This window comes from Mytilus edulis, chromosome 5, assembly GCF_963676685.1.
Source record: "Mytilus edulis chromosome 5, xbMytEdul2.2, whole genome shotgun sequence".
In the NCBI taxonomy this organism is placed as follows: domain Eukaryota; kingdom Metazoa; phylum Mollusca; class Bivalvia; order Mytilida; family Mytilidae; genus Mytilus; species Mytilus edulis.
The window spans coordinates 96356321-96380990 of record NC_092348.1 but is presented as its reverse complement, the minus strand read 5'-3'; the positions used below and the strand labels follow the sequence as shown (position 1 = coordinate 96380990).

Below are 24670 nucleotides of genomic sequence, written 5' to 3'. Positions count from 1 at the left end.
AATATATGTTTGTATATCATGAACAAGTTTCTGTACAAGTTTAAGTACTTTTGGATGAAGGTTTTACAAAGTTTGTCCCATATGTATACATTCTAATTTATTAATATTTTTGTAAGTGAAACCGTCAATTAATATCAAAGTAAAAATTTCTCATATACCTATCATATAATTAGTTAACTAATAAAACATACATGATATATATCTAAAATTCAAACCTTGGGAAATAAAGGTACATTTGATATCAATATACACTGTGTAATTTTATCTATATAGTGATTATAGGAATTAGTTATCAAAATAGCTTATTCATCTGATATCAAGACAATATAGAATAAAGTATGTCATATCTCTGTCCCAGGCATTTCAATATTTAAATCAATTTATTAAAGTGGTGTGTCATTATATCATTTAAAATCTATACAATTTTAGCCAGAAATAAACATCAAACACGAACCGCTTCCATATCAAAATATCTATCCTATTCTATTGATAAAATGGAATTTCCCTTCATATCACATGAATTTTTCTTCTAGACTAATATCAAAAAGTGTCGCAAAGAAATACTCTTATCTATTAAATATATAAAAAAAAGATGTGGTAAGACTGCCAATGAGACCAAGAGACCAAAATGACACAGAAATTAACAACTATATGTCACCATAAGACCTGAATATCAAGAAAAACCAGTAAGATAAAAAGACAGACAACCACTAAGAACTGTCAAGATGTGAGTTGGGATAGTAAAGGGAACACAACTCTTCCCTACTTCATCTCCACCATTGTAAACTAGAGGCTCTTAAGAGCATGCATCGCTCACCTTGGTCTATGTGCATATTAAACAAAGGAAACAGATGGATTCATGACAAAATTGTGTTTTGGTGATGGTGATGTGTTTGTAGATCTTATTTTACTGAACATTCTTGCTTCTTACAATTATCTCAATTTATAATGAACTTGGCCTTTTAATTACCATAGTTACAGAGGAAAATATTTTGTTAAAATTTACAAAAATTTACAAAAGTTACAAAATTATTAAAAATTTACTATAAAGGGCAATAACTCCTTAAGGGGTCAACTGACCTTTTTGGTCATGTTGACTTATTTGTGGATCTTACTTTGCTGAACATTATTGCTGTTTACAGTTTATCTCTATCTATAATAATATTCAAGATAATAACCACAAACAGCAAAATTTCCTTAAAAATTTCCAATTCAGGGGCAGCAACCCAACAACCAGTTGTCGGATTCATCTGAAAATTTCAGGGCTGATAGATCTTGAATTTAACCCCATGTCTGAATTGCTCTTACTGCTTTGGTTTCAGAGTTATAAGCCAAAATCTACATTTTACCCCTATGTTCTATTTTTAGCCATGGTGGCCATCTTGGTTGGTTGGCAGGGTCACCACACATATTTTTTAAACTAGATACCTCAATGATGATTATGGCCAAGTATGGTTAAATTTAGACAAGTAGTTTTAGAGCAAAAGATTTTTGTAAAAGATTAGAAAAAATTACGAAAAAATTGGTAAAAAATTATTATAATGGGCAATAACTCCTTAAGGGGTCAACTGACCATTTTAGTCATATTAACTTATTTGTAGATCTTACTTTGCTGAACAAAGGCAAAAACCAGTATAATTTCCTTAAAATTGCCAATTCAGGGGCAGCAACCCAACAACCAGTTGTCCGATTCACCTGAAAATTTCAGGGCAGATATATCTTTACCTAATAAACAATTTTACCCCTTGTCAGATTTGCTCTAAATGCTTTGATTTCAGAGTTGTAAGCCAAAATCTACATTTTATTCCTATGTTCTATTTAGCAAGGGCGGCCATCTTGTTTGGTTGGCAGGGTCACGCCACACATTTTTAAAACTAGATACCCCAATGATAATTGTGGCCAAGTTTGGTTAAATTTGCCTTAGCAGTTTCAGAGGAGAAGATTTTTGTAAAAGCTAACAACAAACGACAACGATGCCGGACGCTGGACGCTGGACGAAAAGTGATGAGAAAAGCTCACTTGGCCCTTTGGGCCAGGTGAGCTAAAAATATACAGAGAGCAGATTACAATTAAAACAACAATGTGTTCCCAGTACACAGATGCCCCACTCGCACTATCATTTTCTATGTTCAGTGGACCAAAACTCTTATTTGGCATTAAAATTAGAAAGATTATATCATAAAGAACAGGTGTACTAAGTTTCAATTTGATAGGACTTCAACTTTATCAAAAACTACCTTGACCTAAAACTTTAACCTGAAGCGGGACGAATGGACGTACGGACGAACGGAAATACAGACCAGAAAACATAATGCCCCTCTACTATCATTAGGTGGGGCATAATAAAACAAGAAAGAGCACTAAACCCAAATGACAAATGTGATGGTTCTGTACAAGTAAAAAATACCAGTAAATAATCTGCTTGCTGTTGAGTGCAATACAGTGATTAAATGAATACCCATGAAATTATAAGAATCCACAGTATTTATATTTGTATTATGTATTGATCAGTTTTGTTAACACTGATGTGATAAAATTTAAATTTATAATTGAAAACCAGACAATAACTATAGAAATTCAATACAGCTAGAGTATAAAAGAAAGATCCTCTCGAAGTCTATTTTTGGAAAATTTCTTTCAGAAAAAAAAAGTTAACTATTGTAAAACGATTTATAAATAGAAAATGAGTATTTACATAACCATTACTTTGCATGTAAATAAATAAACATTTTATTATTAATAGTTATGCCTGTTTATATAACCACCCTTGTGCATTACAAAGACAAGACTGATTTATTCAATATATTTAAACAAGACCTCCAGTATAACTGTTAAAGTATGTTTTCATTGCTCAGTGTTCTTTAAGAAATTTGTGCAGCCACAGCTTATTAGAAAGAAAGAAAGACATTAAATTAAAAAGTTTTTGGGATTCTTAGTTTATTGAAATTTATTAATAGTATTTACAGATGCATTTATCATGTTTATATTCATATACCCATTTAAGCTGAAAGGGTACCATATTCTTCGTGCTTAACATCATAGATATATACCAAACTTTTAGAGAGTTTTGTGATTTTGATTGTTTGAGCAGTATTGGTGTTTTTTTTGTGATCTGGTTCACATTAAATTTGCTGGTTGGTTGTTTTCTTAAAGACTTTTGTAATTATATATTAAAGTTAAACTTCAATATTTCTAATGATTTTAAAGAATCAAACATATTTAATCGGTAAAATATTTCACTATTTTACATATATCTAAGTTAACTCCAATATTTCTCATGATAAGAATCCTACTTATTTTACAGCACAGATTTTACTTTACAGGAGTGGACTGTCAAGCTGATATTTAACAGTACAGATTTTACTTAACAGGAGTGGACTGTCAAGCTGATATTTAACAGTACAGATTTTACTTTACAGGAATGGACTGTCAAGCTGATATTTAACAGTACAGATTTTACTTTACAGGAGTGGACTGTCAAGCTGATATTTAACAGTACAGATTTTACTTTACAGGAGTGGAATGTCAAGCTGCTATTTAACAGTACAGATTTTACTTTACAGGAGTGGAATGTCAAGCTGCTATTTAACAGTACAGATTTTACTTTACAGGAGTGGAATGTCAAGCTGCTATTTAACAGTACAGATTTTACTTAACAGTACAGATTTTACTTTACAGGAGTGGACTGTCAAGCTGATATTTAACAGTACAGATTTTACTTTACAGGAGTGGACTGTCAAGCTGATATTTAACAGTACAGATTTTACTTTACAGGAGTGGACTGTCAAGCTGCTATTTAACAGTACAGAATTTACTTTAAGCTGATATTTAACTGTACAGATTTTACTTTACAGGAGTGGACTGTCAAGCTGATATTTAACAGTACAGATTTTACTTTACAGGAGTGGACTGTCAAGCTGATATTTAACAGTACAGATTTTACTTTACAGGAGTGGACTGTCAAGCTGATATTTAACAGTACAGATTTTACTTTACAGGAGTGGACTGTCAAGCTGATATTTAACAGTACAGATTTTACTTTACAGGAGTGGACTGTCAAGCTGATATTTAACAGTACAGATTTTACTTTACAGGAGTGGACTGTCAAGCTGATATTTAACAGTACAGATTTTCCTTAACAGGAGTGGACTGTCAAGCTGATATTTAACAGTACAGATTTTACTTAACAGGAGTGGACTGTCAAGCTGATATTTAACAGTACAGATTTTACTTAACAGGAGTGGACTGTCAAGCTGATATTTAACAGTACAGATTTTACTTTACAGGAGTGGACTGTCAAGCTGATATTTAACAGTACAGATTTTACTTTACAGGAGTGGACTGTCAAGCTGATATTTAACAGTACAGATTTTACTTTACAGGAGTGGACTGTCAAGCTGATATTTAACAGTACAGATTTTACTTTACAGGAGTGGACTGTCAAGCTGATATTTAACAGTACAGATTTTACTTTACAGGAGTGGACTGTCAAGCTGATATTTAACAGTACAGATTTTACTTTACAGGAGTGGACTGTCAAGCTGATATTTAACAGTACAGATTTTACTTTACAGGAGTGGACTGTCAAGCTGATATTTAACAGTACAGATTTTACGTTACAGGAGTGGACTGTCAAGCTGATATTTAACAATACAGATTTTACTTTACAGGAGTGGACTGTCAAGCTGATATTTAACAATACAGATTTTACTTTACAGGAGTGGACTGTCAAGCTGATATTTAACAGTACAGATTTTACTTTACAGGAGTGGACTGTCAAGCTGATATTTAACAGTACAGATTTTACTTTACAGGAGTGGACTGTCAAGCTGCTATTTAACAGTACAGATTTTACTTTACAGGAGTGGAATGTCAAGCTGCTATTTAACAGTACAGATTTTACTTTACAGGAGTGGAATGTCAAGCTGCTATTTAACAGTACAGAATTTACTTTACAGGAGTGGACTGTCAAGCTGCTATTTAACAGTACAGATTTTACTTTACAGGAGTGGACTGTCAAGCTGATATTTAACAGTACAGATTTTACTTTACAGGAGTGGACTGTCAAGCTGCTATTTAACAGTACAGATTTTACTTTACAGGAGTGGACTGTCAAGCTGATATTTAACAGTACAGATTTTACTTTACAGGAGTGGACTGTCAAGCTGATATTTAACTGTACAGATTTTACTTTACAGGAGTGGACTGTCAAGCTGATATTTAACAGTACAGATTTTACTTTACAGGAGTGGACTGTCAAGCTGATATTTAACAGTACAGATTTTACTTTACAGGAGTGGACTGTCAAGCTGATATTTAACAGTACAGATTTTACTTTACAGGAGTGGACTGTCAAGCTGATATTTAACAGTACAGATTTTACTTTACAGGAGTGGACTGTCAAGCTGATATTTAACAGTACAGATTTTCCTTAACAGGAGTGGACTGTCAAGCTGATATTTAACAGTACAGATTTTACTTAACAGGAGTGGACTGTCAAGCTGATATTTAACAGTACAGATTTTACTTTACAGGAGTGGACTGTCAAGCTGATATTTAACAGTACAGATTTTACTTTACAGGAGTGGACTGTCAAGCTGATATTTAACAGTACAGATTTTACTTTACAGGAGTGGACTGTCAAGCTGATATTTAACAGTACAGATTTTACTTTACAGGAGTGGACTGTCAAGCTGATATTTAACAGTACAGATTTTACTTTACAGGAGTGGACTGTCAAGCTGATATTTAACAGTACAGATTTTACTTTACAGGAGTGGACTGTCAAGCTGATATTTAACAGTACAGATTTTACGTTACAGGAGTGGACTGTCAAGCTGATATTTAACAGTACAGATTTTACGTTACAGGAGTGGACTGTCAAGCTGATATTTAACAATACAGATTTTACTTTACAGGAGTGGACTGTCAAGCTGATATTTAACAATACAGATTTTACTTTACAGGAGTGGACTGTCAAGCTGATATTTAACAGTACAGATTTTACTTTACAGGAGTGGACTGTCAAGCTGATATTTAACAGTACAGATTTTACTTTACAGGAGTGGACTGTCAAGCTGCTATTTAACAGTACAGATTTTACTTTACAGGAGTGGAATGTCAAGCTGCTATTTAACAGTACAGATTTTACTTTACAGGAGTGGAATGTCAAGCTGCTATTTAACAGTACAGATTTTACTTAACAGTACAGATTTTACTTTACAGGAGTGGACTGTCAAGCTGATATTTAACAGTACAGATTTTACTTTACAGGAGTGGACTGTCAAGCTGATATTTAACAGTACAGATTTTACTTTACAGGAGTGGACTGTCAAGCTGATATTTAACAGTACAGATTTTACTTTACAGGAGTGGACTGTCAAGCTGCTATTTAACAGTACAGAATTTACTTTACAGGAGTGGACTGTCAAGCTGCTATTTAACAGTACAGATTTTACTTTACAGGAGTGGACTGTCAAGCTGATATTTAACAGTACAGATTTTACTTTACAGGAGTGGACTGTCAAGCTGCTATTTAACAGTAAAGATTTTACTTTACAGGAGTGGACTGTCAAGCTGATATTTAACAGTACAGATTTTACTTTACAGGAGTGGACTGTCAAGCTGATATTTAACTGTACAGATTTTACTTTACAGGAGTGGACTGTCAAGCTGATATTTAACAGTACAGATTTTACTTTACAGGAGTGGACTGTCAAGCTGATATTTAACAGTACAGATTTTACTTTACAGGAGTGGACTGTCAAGCTGATATTTAACAGTACAGATTTTACTTTACAGGAGTGGACTGTCAAGCTGATATTTAACAGTACAGATTTTACTTTACAGGAGTGGACTGTCAAGCTGATATTTAACAGTACAGATTTTCCTTAACAGGAGTGGACTGTCAAGCTGATATTTAACAGTACAGATTTTACTTTACAGGAGTGGACTGTCAAGCTGATATTTAACTGTACAGATTTTACTTTACAGGAGTGGACTGTCAAGCTGATATTTAACAGTACAGATTTTACTTTACAGGAGTGGACTGTCAAGCTGATATTTAACAGTACAGATTTTACTTTACAGGAGTGGACTGTCAAGCTGATATTTAACAGTACAGATTTTACTTTACAGGAGTGGACTGTCAAGCTGATATTTAACAGTACAGATTTTACTTTACAGGAGTGGACTGTCAAGCTGATATTTAACAGTACAGATTTTACTTTACAGGAGTGGACTGTCAAGCTGATATTTAACAGTACAGATTTTCCTTAACAGGAGTGGACTGTCAAGCTGATATTTAACAGTACAGATTTTCCTTAACAGGAGTGGACTGTCAAGCTGATATTTAACAGTACAGATTTTACTTAACAGGAGTGGACTGTCAAGCTGATATTTAACAGTACAGATTTTACTTTACAGGAGTGGACTGTCAAGCTGATATTTAACAGTACAGATTTTACTTTACAGGAGTGGACTGTCAAGCTGATATTTAACAGTACAGATTTTACTTTACAGGAGTGGACTGTCAAGCTGATATTTAACAGTACAGATTTTACTTTACAGGAGTGGACTGTCAAGCTGATATTTAACAGTACAGATTTTACTTTACAGGAGTGGACTGTCAAGCTGATATTTAACAGTACAGATTTTACTTTACAGGAGTGGACTGTCAAGCTGATATTTAACAGTACAGATTTTACGTTACAGGAGTGGACTGTCAAGCTGATATTTAACAATACAGATTTTACTTTACAGGAGTGGACTGTCAAGCTGATATTTAACAATACAGATTTTACTTTACAGGAGTGGACTGTCAAGCTGATATTTAACAGTACAGATTTTACTTTACAGGAGTGGACTGTCAAGCTGATATTTAACAGTACAGATTTTACTTAACAGGAGTGGACTGTCAAGCTGATATTTAACAGTACAGATTTTACTTAACAGGAGTGGACTGTCAAGCTGATATTTAACAGTACAGATTTTACTTTACAGGAGTGGACTGTCAAGCTGATATTTAAATAGTTTGATAATGTTATTGTAAAGATTTGATTTACACTGTCAACATACAAAAGAAGTCAAGTAGATTTTATATAAACTTCTCCATAGAGATATTGGTTTTAATAAAAGGAAATACCAAATGTTATTTTTATGAACGACGCCAACATAAAAAAAATCCACACGTTTAAGAATTTGTTGCATAAGTTCAAAAATCCTACTTTCTGATTATTTTTGATATGCAAATATGAATAATTGTGTGTGTTCATAAATTCATAATTCTATGCACCAATCTTGAATTGTTTTTTAAGAATATTAAGATACACTTTTTGACCCTAGGTCATCTGATAATTAAATTTTTACTGCGACATAGTAAATAAGCATTCTCTTTATATGGTTGTGGGCTGTTATCTATTTCTTGCATGAGTAGATATCTTTTATCACACTGCACTAGTGTGATACAAAAATCTGCATTAATTTGATTGGCTTATCCAGCATCAAAAGACAATATTACAGCATTTCCATTGGTTATGTTATATTTTAAGTTATAAATACAAAATGTCATATAATCGCTTTTAAGGTGTGAGGAAACCCCAAACTTTTGATGAAACAAAAATATTATTAGTGTAGGTGATGTAAAACGTCATTAAGTCATGATGAATTTCTGAAATTTTCTTAGAAATCCACATCAAGTCATTAGAGTGACATGAGTAGCAAAATGTTAATCAATCAATAGACAGCAATCACCATTTATGTCCCACTTGACTAAGTGTTAAAAGCAATCACCATTTATGTCCCACTTGACTAAGTGTTAAAAGCAATCACCATTTATGTCCCACTTGACTAAGTGTTAAAAGCAATCACCATTTATGTCCCATTTGACTAAGTGTTAAAAGCAATCACCATTTAAGTCCCACTTGACTAAGTGTTAAAAGCAATCACCATTTATGTCCCACTTGACTAAGTGTTAAAAGCAATCACCATTTATGTCCCACTTGACTAAGCGTTAAAAGCAATCACCATTTATGTCCCACTTGACTAAGCGTTAAAAGCAATCACCATTTATGTCCCACCACTTGACTAAGCGTTAAAAGCAATCACCATTTATGTCCCACTTGACTAAGCGTTAAAAGCAATCACCATTTATGTCCCACTTGACTAAGCGTTAAAAGCAATCACCATTTATGTCCCACTTGACTAAGCGTTAAAAGCAATCACCATTTATGTCCCACTTGACTAAGTGTTAAAAGCAATCACCATTTATGTCCCAGCAATCACCATTTATGTCCCACTTGACTAAGCGTTAAAAGCAATCACCATTTATGTCCCACTTGACTAAGTGTTAAAAGCAATCACCATTTATGTCCCACTTGACTAAGTGTTAAAAGCAATCACCATTTATGTCCCACTTGACTAAGCGTTAAAAGCAATCACCATTTATGTCCCACTTGACTAAGCGTTAAAAGCAATCACCATTTATGTCCCACTTGACTAAGCGTTAAAAGCAATCACCATTTATGTCCCACTTGACTAAGCGTTAAAAGCAATCACCATTTATGTTCCACTTGACTAAGCGTTAAAAGCAATCACCATTTATGTCCCATTTGACTAAGCGTTAAAAGCAATCACCATTTATGTCCCACTTGACTAAGCGTTAAAAGCAATCACCATTTATGTCCCACTTGACTAAGCGTTAAAAGCAATCACCATTTATGTCCCACTTGACTAAGCGTTAAAAGCAATCACAATTTATGTCCCACTTGACTAAGCATTAAAAGCAAAGTTAATGCTTGTGCCATACTATAAGGCCTAAAATAAAATATTGTTTGTTTCCCCAATCCTGACCGACCCTGCAAAATTGGTGCTACTCATAAAATTTTATTGTCAAAACTAAGTCAACTATTATTTTATTTATTTTGGATTTTCAGGCTTACCCGATCGTTCGATAATGTTCAAGCTTTTTGGAAAAATAAAATTATTTCCCTACCTACCTACGCACACCTGGATTGGCAGGGTCGGGATTGGGGAAACAAACAATATTTTTTAGGCCTAAATGACACAATAAAAAGGTTGTTCATTTTTTATATATATATATATATTTCCAAGTATTCAAGATATCAGTTATTCCACAACCACTCTTAAAAAAGTTTTACTTTTAAATTCATTTTCCCATTTGTTTAATTATATGCCTGTATCATCTTATCAGTGCAAGCATACTAGATATATAATCATATTTAAACCTAACTAATTTTTAATTTACATATACTTTAATTCTGTTATATTTAATGGAAGTTCAATTGAACTTTTAAAGGTCAAATTTAAATCTTTCACAAGTATCTTCTCTACCTATTGATTAGTTTGTATAATAATTAGTCATGCAAGATAAATACTGACCGACTTACTATGGCATACCTACCACCAAGGACAAGAGTTTAAATGGCGGGGAGACAAAGAACATGCCAGCTGTGTTCAATAACTCCTTATCTACACGTTTAATGAAGGACAAAAATCACATTCAAATTTCAGATTGACAAATATATTCAAAGTTTATTTATTTTTCCTTTGTAACTTAGTTTATTGGTTACACACTTCAAGTATATTCAAATTAAATATAATTTCCAATAATGTAAAATGTCGTGATTATAACCAATTTAATGAAGTTGGCTTTCTAACTTACTTAAACTTTTAATTTAATATTTACGTAGTTGACTGGAACTACTTTACAAATATTATCCTGTTTTGTATGTATATATTTTGACAACCAATTGATTCCAATAAAGACCAAGGAAAATGATACTATGACCATTAGTTAGTCCTGACTTATTTATAATTTGGATTTGATGCATAAAGTATTTCCATTTCTTATAAATTTACAGCTAAAATAGCATTAAACAATGTGAATATCATCTAAATGGAACATAAACCTACAGCTGATTACTTGCAAATATTTAACGCCTTATTTGATAAGTGATATATTAAGGTAACATTGGAGTATATTACCATTTTTGATCAGAACTGTGATAATCCAGTCAATCTAGCATAAATTTGACCCTAACCTTTAGTTGCAACAGAAGATTTTTAAATTTTAATCTTTAGCATTATACTCCAAATATACACAGAAAAAAGTCCAACAAAATCTTACTTGAGGATAACTAAAAAAAAGATTTTAAAATTCCTATGGAGATTTGCATTGAAATGGGAGATAACTCTGAGAAAAAGGCAGAGATGTCAATAAAAATTGATACAAAATTATAACTTTACCGCTTCTAGTCAACAGAATGTATTGATTCTTATTTTAGTTGTCTTTAGAGTAAAAGTTGTTTTCAAATTTTTTATCAAGCTACAACCTAGATTTCATAATTCATTAGTTGACCATGAATTAGATTTTTCAACATTTCAAGGTCAAGAATCAAGAAATTAATAAAAAATAATTTAGCATTTATTCTTCTTTTTGTGGTTTAAAGTACCTTGAAACAAGGTAGATGCTGAAAAAATATAATTGACAGATATGAACAATACCAAATATTCAAATTATTTTTTTCATAATGGTCATATAATACTGAGTGTAGTGTTACAAAGTATTGAACGGAACGGATATGATCTCTGCGCCGGAGATTGTAAACAAGTATGAGGATCTATATATTTGAAATCATTTTTGGAAAAAGTATTATCAATATAAATAAACTCATCATAGATACCAGGATTAAAATTTCATATTTACGCCAGACGCGCGTTTCATCTACAAAAGACTCATCAGTGACGCTCGAATAAAAAAATGTGAAAAAGGCCAAAAAAGTACGAAGTTGAGCATTGAAGACCAAACATTCCTAAAAATTTTGCCAAATACAGCTTAGGTAATCTATTCCTGAGGTAGAAAAGCCTTAGTATTTCAAAATTTCTAAATGTTGTTAACAGTTAATTTATAATTATGAACATATTAATGATAACTCAAGTCAACACAGAAGTGCTGACTACTACATTGTGACAAAATATTTTCAAACAATCTATAAAGTTTCTCATATTTCCTAAGTGCATTGGAATAAAATATTTAAATAAAAAGAAATAAAATTAATCTGATTTATGCTGTGGGAATCAACAGTTTTGTTCTTGTACAAGGCCAGTTTAAAGATGAATCTTTTGCTATAATTGCAACCCTGACTGTTTATGAAATCATGCCTTTTACATTGTTTTAGGTTTGTACACACTTCTCACACATTGAATCACATTCATCTGAGTTCCCTCTATCCTATTCACTAGAGATGGATTATACATGAATTAGACCTGTTCATTTATTAAAAGGAAAAGACTGTAAACATTGAAAGTCAAACAAAGGGTAAACAATTTGATTAACATATATTCTAAACCTATAATATGAAACCAAACAGACCTATACTAATCCGATTGCACAAGTTTACTATCTATTTTTATCTATATTTATGTTTATATTGGGGAATATGACCATTGGCAGTCTTTGGATGTCACCTAGATAGTTAATTAGATAGCATCAAAACCCAAATACACACAAAATGCTGATACAGCCAATGCACTGTAAATGATTTAATTTGGACTTTTTATGATTTAAAAATATGTTTAAATAAGTTATTAATCAAAATGATTTATGCTCCATGTCAATTTGACACCGGCTTAATTTAGTAAAAATTCTGGTTCCTCTTTAGACTTCTAACTTTATATAAAGACTACTATTTTTTAAATGAGTTGAGAACATGACATTTAACTTGTTTATTGTTTTGATATGAATATGTAATGATCAAAGTGCCATGTGAACTGAACGACAAATTTTATCACACCATGAAGTAATTTTTCTCTTTATTTCACACATTCCAGTGTCATTAGCTCTGTTTTATATGTTATGTAATATAATGAATAATAAATATGACCTTGAAAATCTGAAACATGTTGTATCTCATCCATTGTCATCTTTCTTATTCTATTAAACAATTAAATAGGTTTAAAATAACTCAAGCATTTTCAATGGTATTTTTTCTACTAAATTGTCTATAAGAACATATTTGTTAATTTGACCTGTAACCTCATATCTTGAATTTGAAAAAGAATTATGAACTTTATTGATCTAACCTGATGATTATAGAGAGAGAAAAAACACCACCCACATTTTTTTCTCCAAAGTTTTTACATGTTATATGTACTGTGATTATTACCACTGTCCATTAATTTAATTCAAGTTTTTGTTTATTTCATGACCAAGTAGTGTGCAGATCTGATGAAATCTAATGGCACAACTGAAGCTCTATATCACAAACCAGAGAGTTAACTATCTAGAACAGATTGACTTAATGTCGTAATACAATAATCCCTTTTGCAAATTTGTTGTAGATAGGTATTGAAGAAAGGACAGTTACTTGAAATTCATAATACATGTATTTTCCAATCTAATATTTTGAAAATTTAAATAAATTACACTTAAATTCAAGTTGGTGAGAAATTTACAGTGTGCTATTTTGCAAGTCCTAAAAAAATGGTGTTTTTGATGTGTAATGATATACCACTGTTATCTTTCAGGAATACAACATAACATGATATAACATAAAATGATGTTAATGTAAACACTTTTTATATATCTTTCATCCATTTTACTGACATTTTATTGTTAATTCTCTTTTGATTGCATTCTAAATTTAAATAAGGCGTTGAATTTCTCACGAAACAAGAAACTTAATAAAGATTTTTTATTTAAAATATGCTTACAAAGCAAAACAAAAATAGACTAACATGTAATTTCCTTTTTTATCATCCATATTATAGGTCCATGACAAAGTGATATACTAGATATTTTATTTTTATGTCAGAGTATTTACAATAATTTAGGAATGGTGGAGTTACCTCCCCTTCATCAATATTTTGTAACTGTTGATCAATGATATTTAACATGGATCACTATTTCAGTTGAACTAGATTGAAATTGCAACTCTTCATTGAATCAAAAGAAATATAGATATAATATTTTTCACTTTTAAGAAAGACTATTAAGTATGATAAAAGGTGTTCTAAACCAAAGGGTTACCTAGATTTCATGTGTAAACTAAACCAAAGGCAGGGCCGTAACTAGCCTCTTTTAAAAGTGAGGCAAAATATATTCGCCGAGCGGAACAAGGCGAAAATTTTAGGCGAGGGGTCTGGGGGCAGCTTAAGGCCCCTAGAAGCTCTGAGAAAAATAACGCAAAATCGTGCATTCTGAGCATTTCCCAGACTCTTTCTTGCATTGAAACAGCTTAATTAATTTTTAGATATTTTTTTCGACAATCAGGTCCCAAAGCAAAAACAAAGATTCATTGTAGTTTAAGACTTTTAGGTATTAGAGACAACATTAAAAGACCGATATGTAGGATAAAGCAAAAATCGTAATTCTCATAATTATTATTACCATCCGGCAAGTATCAAGATGAAGAGCAGGAACACAAACTTTGACCATTGATTATTTGTATTGTTTCTATATATTGACTTTGTGTACGATTATGTCCCAATACTCCTTTATTGAAAACAATCTTTTGTTTCATTTTTTTTTTTTTATTTTTTACATGAGGCATTTGCCTCATTTGCCTCAATGTAGTTACGGCCCTGAAAGGGTTACCTAGATTTTAGGTGTAAACTGTTCTAAACCAAAGGGTTACCTAGATTTCAGGTGTAAACTATTCTAAACCAAAGGGTTACCTAAATTTCAGGTGTAAACTAAACCAAAGGGTTACCTAGATTTCAGGTGTAAACTATTCTAAACCAAAGGGTTACCTAGATTTCAGGTGTAAACTGTTCTAAACCAAAGGGTTACCTAGATTTCAGGTGTAAACTTTTCTAAACCAAAGATAAACTAGATTTCAGGTGTAAACTGTTCTAAACCAAAGGGTTACCTAGATTTCAGGTGTAAACTGTTCTAAACCAAAGGGTTACCTAGATTTCAGGTGTAAACTGTTCTAAACCAAAGGGTTACCTAGATTTCAGGTGTAAACTGTTCTAAACCAAAGGGTTACCTAGATTTCAAGTGTAAACTGTTCTAAACCAAAGGGTTACCTAGATTTCAGGTGTAAACTATTCTAAACCAAAGGGTTACCTAGATTTCAAGTGTAAACTGTTCTAAACCAAAGGGTTACCTAGATTTCAGGTGTAAACTATTCTAAACCAAAGGGTTACCTAGATTTCAGGTGTAAACTGTTCTAAACCAAAGGGTTACCTAGATTTCAGGTGTAAACTATTCTAAACCAAAGGGTTACCTAAATTTCAGGTGTAAACTAAACCAAAGGGTTACCTAGATTTCAGGTGTAAACTATTCTAAACCAAAGGGTTACCTAGATTTCAGGTGTAAACTGTTCTAAACCAAAGGGTTACCTAGATTTCAGGTGTAAACTTTTCTAAACCAAAGATAAACTAGATTTCAGGTGTAAACTGTTCTAAACCAAAGGGTTACCTAGATTTCAGGTGTAAAGTGTTCTAACTTCTAACTTCTAAACCAAAGGGTTACCTAGATTTCAGGTGTAAACTGTTCTAAACCAAAGGGTTACCTAGATTTCAGGTGTAAACTGTTCTAAACCAAAGGGTTACCTAGATTTCAAGTGTAAACTGTTCTAAACCAAAGGGTTACCTAGATTTCAGGTGTAAACTGTTCTAAACCAAAGGGTTACCTAGATTTCAAGTGTAAACTGTTCTAAACCAAAGGGTTACCTAGATTTCAGGTGTAAACTGTTCTAAACCAAAGGGTTACCTAGATTTCAGGTGTAAACTGTTCTAAACCAAAGGGTTACCTAGATTTCAGGTGTAAACTATTCTAAACCAAAGGGTTACCTAAATTTCAGGTGTAAACTAAACCAAAGGGTTACCTAGATTTCAGGTGTAAACTATTCTAAACCAAAGGGTTACCTAGATTTCAGGTGTAAACTGTTCTAAACCAAAGGGTAACCTAGATTTCAGGTGTAAAGTGTTCTAACTTCTAACTTCTAAACCAAAGGGTTACCTAGATTTCAGGTGTAAACTGTTCTAAACCAAAGGGTTACCTAGATTTCAGGTGTAAACTGTTCTAAACCAAAGGGTTACCCAGATTTCAGGTGTAAACTGTTCTAAACCAAAGGGTTACCTAGATTTCAAGTGTAAACTGTTCTAAACCAAAGGGTTACCTAGATTTCAGGTGTAAACTATTCTAAACCAAAGGGTTACCTAGATTTCAGGTGTAAACTGTTCTAAACCAAAGGGTTACCTAGATTTCAGGTGTAAACTGTTCTAAACCAAAGGGTTACCTAGATTTCAGGTGTAAACTAAACCAAAGGGTTACCTAGATTTCAGGTGTAAACTATTCTAAACCAAAGGGTTACCTAGATTTCAGGTGTAAACTGTTCTAAACCAAAGGGTTACCTAGATTTCAGGTGTAAACTGTTCTAAACCAAAGGGTTACCTAGATTTCAGGTGTAAACTATTCTAAACCAAAGGGTTACCTAGATTTCAGGTGTAAACTGTTCTAAACCAAAGGGTTACCTAGATTTCAGGTGTAAACTGTTCTAAACCAAAAGGTTACCTAGATAAAGGTGTAAACTATTCTAAACCAAAGGGTTACCTAGATAAAGGTGTAAACTATTCTAAACCAAAGGGTTACCTAGAGTTCACGTGTAAACTATTCTAAACCAAAGGGTTACCTAAATTTCAGGTGTTAACTATTCTAAACCAAAGGGTTATCTAGATTTCAGGTGTAAACTATTCTAAACCGAAGGGTTACCTAGATAAAGGTGTAAACTATTCTAAACCAAAGGGTTACCTAGATTTCATGTGTAAACTATTCAAAACCAAAGGGTTACCTAGATTTCAGAAAATTTGTTGAAGCAGTCTTTTCATGTACACACAAATAGGACAAATTTTGAATGTCAACGAAAAATTAAATGAAAATTGGATAATTTTAACTTGCTATAAGGGCCTGAAGAAATACTTTGACAAAAAAGATCTTTTAATAATAATAATGTTTGTTATAAAAACTTACATATCTGAATTGAATGTTTAGTTTGTTGAAGACTGCACTAAATGTTTTCTAGACATACATTTTGTTTCAATTCAGATGGTCTTGTCAACTTTTACTAAACTTACTCCTCTTTTAATAATACACCACCCTTAAGATTATTGTGGCCATGTTTGTTCCAAACTACAACGATTTCAGAATATAGGTTTTGAAAACAACACTGCATTATTTCCCTTAGAATAAAACATAAGTTCCTTAGTGTGATGGCCATTTTGAACAACTTGCTGGTCTTTATTGCTATATTTCTGACAGATAACTATTTGAAGACTATTATACCCAAACTAATAACAACAGTGGTCATTTGGTTTGATCAGAAGGAAAGTTGGTGTTTATTCTAGAAAGGCTGTATTTTATTACCTATTCACAACATGGTATTGTATCATAAAGATAAAGGCCCACTTGTATCAAATCAAAGGTAATACTATAGCTATGGGGTAGTTATGGGGTATTATTTTAATAAAAACTTTCACTCTACCTGCAGGTTGTCTTTTTCTTTGATGTCTGTTAGTACTAATAAATCTTCCTCCTGAAATAGGAACACACATGTTACTAATTAAAATACCAACTCCCACAATGTTATTACAAGGATAAGATAATAACAATACTTCAATATTATAAATTTTTATAAAAATATATCAAAAGTAACCTAACCAAGTGATAGACAAGCAGAAAAAAATAAACTGAAGAAGATGAGGACATAAAAGTACATTTAGGTGACCTTTATAAAAAGTTTGACTGTATTATGAAGTTCTAGATCAAATAATTTTTTGAAATAGAAACTGGGCATAAACAGAGACTGAGGGATGGATACAGACAGGGACAATTACAGTATACAACCCCCTCCATAAGTGGGATATATAGAGAATAATACATGGAAAAATCCGTATCATATGCCATATCATCCCTAGATACCAATATCAGCCAGAGGGCCTTTAGGCACGAGGGATGATATTGGTCGAGGGTGATACCTGGGTTACCTTACAATTTGCATGCTGTTGTTTTTTAGATATTTTGTTTATTCTATTTTTTTTTGGTGTTTTGTATGGTATTTCATTGAGTTCTTTCTTAAAGCTGCATTTCGTTTGTCAGAAATATGAAAAGATGGATTAAACAGCAGGCTATTTATCAAATATTCAAAACTACTGTATTTACTACTAAATGTATGATAAAATGTGATAAAACATTAACATCTTTGTATAAGACATGTTTTAGCAAGATGTCATTTTGGGTTATAACCCCAACTCCAGTAAGTAACAAAAAGATGTTCAGCAAACAGCTATCAATCAGACATAAAAACAAGAAAAGGGATTAAAAATTCAATTTGTGAAAAAATTACAATTTCTTGTACATAGGTGGGCCCTAATACATGTATAAAAATTACAACTTCTTGTACATAGGTGGGCCCTAATACATGTATAAAAATTACAACTTCTTGTACATAGGTGGGCCCTAATACATGTATAAAAATTACAACTTCTTGTACATAGGTGGGCCCTAATACATGTATAAAAATAAAAGAACATATATTTACCTTTTTTGTGTCCCACAAGTAAAATGTATCTATATGTGTCACACAATATAAATTGTTACCATGCCAACCAATTTTATCCTGTAGCAATAAACAAAAAAAAACAAATTTGAAAGTTGCAGAAATACAATAAAATGGACTGTAAATTCAATTTTTTGTTAAATTTTTATTGAAACCAATAATGCAACTTGGTGACTATCCACAAATTAAGAACTATGAGTAAGAGATTTGATACATATAATTTTTCATTATTGTTAATTCTATAAAAAAAAATTACACAACTGAAAAGCAATTCTTTCTTCAAAAGAGGTTTCATGCCACACAGGTTTTTTTGAGTTACCAGTTGTAAATAATTAAACAATAAAGATTAAAGATAATATGAGTGGCTTAATTATAATAATAATAATATAAGATCACTTTGATGGTCTTTTTGAAATTGACTTCTACAGACGTAAACCTGTAATTCAGTGGTTGTCTGCTATGTCTGTTCTGGAACATTTTTACATGCTTTCCATACATACCTTTTATGTGATTATCTCCCTTTATCAACACAACTCGTGTATGCTCGCTTGAGAACTTTGGATTAATTTTTGTCATATAAATGTCCACCACACTGTAAGTTGTGTTATTTTCGTATTATTATGTATATTTTGATATGCACAGTAGTTTTCATAATGATTTATGTGATGTTTTGAAGTAATTGCACAGAAAAGCCTTTGCAAACACCTGAAATCCAATAAATATGTGATTGGAAAACTTCATGCTTTTTTCAATGCATGTTGGATTCAACCGGTTGTACTAATTGTCACCCACGGGATAGGATAGAGCAGCATCAGATATTTGTTTTTTGTTTATTGCTATGTACGTAATTCTGGACATTTTTCTTTTGCATTGTCTTACATTTTGTCATATTGGGGCATTTTATAGCTTGCTTAATGGTATGGGTTTTCCAAATTGTTGAAAGTCATATAGTGATCTATAGTTGATAACTTCACTATAGGTCGTTTGGTCTCTGATAGTAACTTGTTTCATTGGTAATTATACCACATCTTCTAGGTTTTTTTCTACAGAATATATTTACTGCATTTGAAAGCAGTACTAAAACATATCTCATTTTTATGCAAACCAAAATAACTTAACAGCTGATATACAAATACTAACCACAGATGATTCTGAATTAAGTGTAAGAACTATGGCATCATCTTCTGTTGGTTGACTGATATCAAAAACACATACCAAACCATCGGTTGATCCTGTTGATAAAGTGTCTGGTTCTGTCGGATGGAAACATACCTAAAACAATAAGAACAATCCATTATTGTTATGTCAATTATCAACATTATCAAGAAGTATTAAATATCATAATCATACAAAATGTCAGCACAAACTAAATAAATTGCTTCGCTGAGCACAGCCTGATACGACAGCAGATGTTGAACCCTGAACAGTTGGGGCAAATCTAGACACAATAATCAAGCTTGAAACTGTCTGAATTTGGATTGTGATCAAATTTTTGACATAGTGTAGGTTTCTGACACAAAATAAATGTCAAGATCTTACAAATCTATTGCGCAATACTGTGCAATAAAAGATTTTTCTTGAAAATTTTCAAAAATTTGAACCCCACAAACTTTTGAATCCCCCCTTGGAGCAATTACCCCCACAATGAACCCAAGCCTTTCCTTTGTAGTATGGAACCTTGTAGTACAATTTCAGAGATATCCACACGCTTAAACACTAGTTATTGTCTCGAAACTAGAAAAATGCTTGTTTTTGCCATTTTTTGGCCCCTTAATCCTGCATAAATTTGGCAATTACACCAAACTCAATCCCATCCTTTCTTTTGTGATATGGAACCTTGTGGTACAATGTCAGAGAGATCCATAAATCTACACACAAGTTATTTTCCAGAAACTATAAAAATGCTTGTTTTTTGCCCCTTTTGGTCCTTAATTCCTAAACTGTTGGCACTATAACCCCAAAAATGCATCCAAACCTTCTACTTGTGGTATTAAACATTGTGGTACAATTTCAGAGCAATTGAAATACTTATACACAAATTATTATTCTAAACGGTTGAGACCATCATCCCCTAAATCAATCCCAACCTTCCTTTTGTGGTATTGAACCTTCTTCTTAAATCTCATAGAGATCCATTGATTTAAACTAAAGTTTTTGTCTGGAAACTAAATGTGTCTACGGATGACGACGATGCAGACAACGACGATGCAGACGATGCATATGACATCATACCATTATTTGATACCAAAAATATTTTTGAGGTCGTATAAAGATAGATGGGGCATAAAAATCATGTTCTACCATTTCAGAATGTCCATCTCATTGCAATATATTTGTATCAACAAAACACAGGCAGAGAAGAGGTTGAAACATTGCTGACTAACCAGAAACAACATACCAGTTTTCCCTAAATGTAAATATGTCTATGTATACCTGTGTAATGTCATCTTGATGTGAATCACTGTAACACCCTAACAACTCTTTACCTCTTCTATCCCTACAAAGGTCAAACAAAACTATGTTGTCAATCAATTCAAAATTCAAAGTAGATAGACACTGGGCATTAAAATACTAAATATAGAATTTGAAAAGAATTCTGAGAGTTTAATGCATGTATATTTATTAAGTAAAAAAATAAGTTACTTTTCTTATTGATTGATTGATTGTTGTTTGCTTTACGCCACATTAGCACAGAAAGGCTTTATCGCAGCGAGCTTTTCTTATTTAGAAAGATATAAAGGGGTTTTATAAGGCAATATCATTCTTTCGCGAATAAAATTCAATCTTATCCCAGCAAATTTTAAAGTTTTCAGCGAAGGTATGATTTCATTTACAAAAAAATTTCCGTCTCTGGAGGACAGAAGGAAAATAGAGTTGAGCAGTTACTAGTCCAACCTTTGCTATAAGAAGGTATAACTTACCAAAACATTAAATGTACATCTTCTGACTTTTTATTCTGAGCACAGCCAGCACATATAACTCTGTCATTGCAGCTTACATCAAAACTTGTAAATATGTTATTAGATTCTTCGTAACCTGAAAATACATTCAAAGTTCTTCATGAGTTACAAAATGGAAGATCTCCCTCTTTACAGCTCCACTTAGTGGGAGAGAATGCATGACAACCTTTTCAATTCAATATTTTGTAAAAAAATAGGAAGTATTTTAATATTTCAGCACAAAAAAATTAAGATATCTATTTGTATAAATAAGAAGATGTGGTATGACACATTTAACATGTTCAATTAATTAAAATAAGATTCTTGATCATTTAGGTACCAAGAGACATATATTTAGCATCACATTCAGCACTCTAAACTACATTGTGGCGGAGGCCAATTGCCTCAGTGTTAAGAACAACAGATTTAACATTTGTGGAGGTAACCTGAGTGCCGAGTGGGTACAATCCACCTAACATATTTAACATTAGATCTTACTCTACTTTGTACTTTAACACTAAGGATAGGATAAGGCTTCCTTGATTTGATTTAATTATAAATGTACATCTGTAGCATGTATGAGGGTACACATATTGTATAATATCATCCTATGACTACTATTCAATATTACCTTCAAATACAGAAACTGGTTTTTTAAGATCTGTTCTTATGTCCCAGCATCTGCAAAATAAATAAAATTTAAAAGAAAAGAATATTATTTTTCACAACACTGCAACTAATCAGTACCTCATCAGCAACTCTTTATACATTTTTAGTTGTAACTTGTGTAGATCTTCTCAAAAGGATACTATTATTCTTACTTAATACATACTCAAATATAATGCTAAGTCCCTGTAGGTCAGCTGGTGGTCATACTGATTGGCAGACCAGCAGCTTAGTAACTAAACCTAGAAATCAGATGCTTATATTTAACAGAAGCAGATCTAAGTAAAATCTTTCTTTTTCACTGTGCAAGCAGTTCTCAATTAGATTTTTCTACAGTATTCTCATAGAAACAGACACCCACTGGCACTCATTTTATACTATTGGCACAAATTATTTAATCCAATTCCCCATTAAAGGTATTTTTCTGTGATACTATATAGTTTAAACTTGCTTTCCACGAACATCTTATAGTTTATAATCTTGCCTTTATAAGCAGCTCATCTCATGTTTGCTATCAAACTGCAGCTAAAATGTTTTATGGAACATTTCATTTCCACAAAGCCTGGCTTTAAGATTTGAAATTTACCCAGTGTTTACTATTGACCAAATATATATATGATCTTCAACTCGTTGATACATTTTTAGACTATGTCTCAAAATAAAAGTAAAGAGTTGTGGCCTGATTGCCAATGAGACAACTTTCCACAACAGTTGAAATGAAGTGGATTTACTTACTTAATAGTTTTATCTTCAGATGATGAAAACAAAATATCACTCTCTGTATTGGCAAACTTCACACCAGTAATTTGGCCACTGTGACCTACAAAAGAGTCTTCATTGTTTTTTTGTCCATCTGATGAGTAAAGCCTTTTTCAACTGATTTTTATAGTTCGTTCTTATGTAGTACTGTTATGTAACCACTGTCCTAGGTTAGGGGAGGGTTGGGATCCCGCTAACATGTTTAACCCCGCCACATTATTTATGTATGTGTCTGTCCCAAGTCAGGAGCCTGTAATTCAGTGGTTGTTGTTTGTTTATGTGTTACATATTTTTTTTTCGTTTATTTTTTTTACATAAATAAGGCCGTTAGTTTTCTCGTTTGAATTGTTTTACATTGTCTTATCGGGGCCTATTATAGCTGACTATGCGGTATGGGCTTTGCTCATTGTTGAAGGCCATACTGTGACCTATAGTTGTTAATGTCTGTGTCATTTTGGTCTTTTGTGGATAGTTGTCTCATTGGCAATCATACCACATCTTCTTTTTTATATTCATATAATGCAACTCGTGTACATGTACAAACTATTTAAACTATTCTGTATCTGTTCAAATAAAGAAAACTGCATCATAATTTAAGATCAGCCTTTTAAATGTATCATCTAATGAACAGTAAAATCTTGCTTCACTCGTGCTTGTCCCAAGAAAGAAATTCTTATTGATATCGTACCTTCAATACATCCTTTGGTAGCTAAGTTACTGTAGGAAAACAATCTTATAAACTTATTACTGCTTGTGGCTGCTAATGTGTTACTTCTGAAAACATACGGTAAAACATACTACAGTTTCAATATTTTCTAAATGACAAATGTGTCTACTCTTCAGTGCTTACAAGTTTTGGATATACTGCAAGTTTCTGTCCATGATTAAATCACTGATTAAAGGCACGTAATTTGTCTAAATTTTTCAAGTCTTCTTTTCTTGGCTTTGATAAGGTGGGTCAGATAATAATTGAGCAACCCAATCAAAAATTCTTCCTGACACAGAATTCAACAGAAGACATCAGTTCTTTTATCTTTAAAGTAAATTTTATTGTAATAGACCACTTTCGAGTTCATCCGTCACCGGCAAAAACTCGTCAATTATGCACGCCTTTATGACGTCATTTACCAGATAGAGGGGGTCGCCTGTATCCCTGCACTATTTACGTTCATCAAGCGTCTTAGTGATCGTCTTTGTGCAGGATAAACTAGAAATAATGGTTGCTCTGTAGGTACTTACTGACAATTCCCTAATGACAGCAGTGTTGATTGTTAATTTTGAGAATTCAATTTGCCGAATAATTCGTATAATATAGAATTATAGTTTTCCAACCACTCGCTCAACATTGGAAGGGAAGTGACGACGCCCCAAAACGCACAAATGACGGTGATAAAAGCGCGTATAATTGACGAGTTTTTTCCGGTGACGGATGAACTCGAAAGTGGTCTATTGGTTTCAAGCAAAATACTTACCCAGTCGGGCAGTGTGCGAGCAAATATAGAAAGTTTTGGCTATTTACAGTAAACAGGTTTGCAATATTTTACAGTTCTCGAGAGAAGCTCTACTGTACGTGATAGCAGAGTTTGACATATAATACACCATTATTGCTATAAAGAGTAAGATTTTAAACTCCTGAGTCCTGTGTTTCAAGGCACCTCTGAATCCCTCAACTGTGTTGACCAACGTGGTGAAAGAAAGATTGGCTGTGGGCATCTGAAATTGTCC

The 24670-nt window shown here is 32.6% G+C and overlaps 1 protein-coding gene across 1 annotated transcript in view; it reads right to left on the bottom strand.

The window, feature by feature from the left end:
• Positions 1 to 24670, bottom strand: part of LOC139524875 (WD repeat-containing protein 89-like) — a 30492-nt gene that overhangs the window by 5175 nt on the left and 647 nt on the right. Inside the window, exons 2-9 of the mRNA XM_071320011.1 lie at positions 23634 to 23719; positions 22922 to 23006; positions 22152 to 22201; positions 21503 to 21617; positions 21015 to 21078; positions 19722 to 19853; positions 18564 to 18641; positions 17508 to 17558 (exon numbers count right to left, since the gene is read on the bottom strand). Of these exons, the coding sequence (XP_071176112.1) occupies positions 17508 to 17558; positions 18564 to 18641; positions 19722 to 19853; positions 21015 to 21078; positions 21503 to 21617; positions 22152 to 22201; positions 22922 to 23006; positions 23634 to 23719 (661 nt within the window). The remainder of the gene's footprint in view (positions 1 to 17507; positions 17559 to 18563; positions 18642 to 19721; positions 19854 to 21014; positions 21079 to 21502; positions 21618 to 22151; positions 22202 to 22921; positions 23007 to 23633; positions 23720 to 24670) is intronic.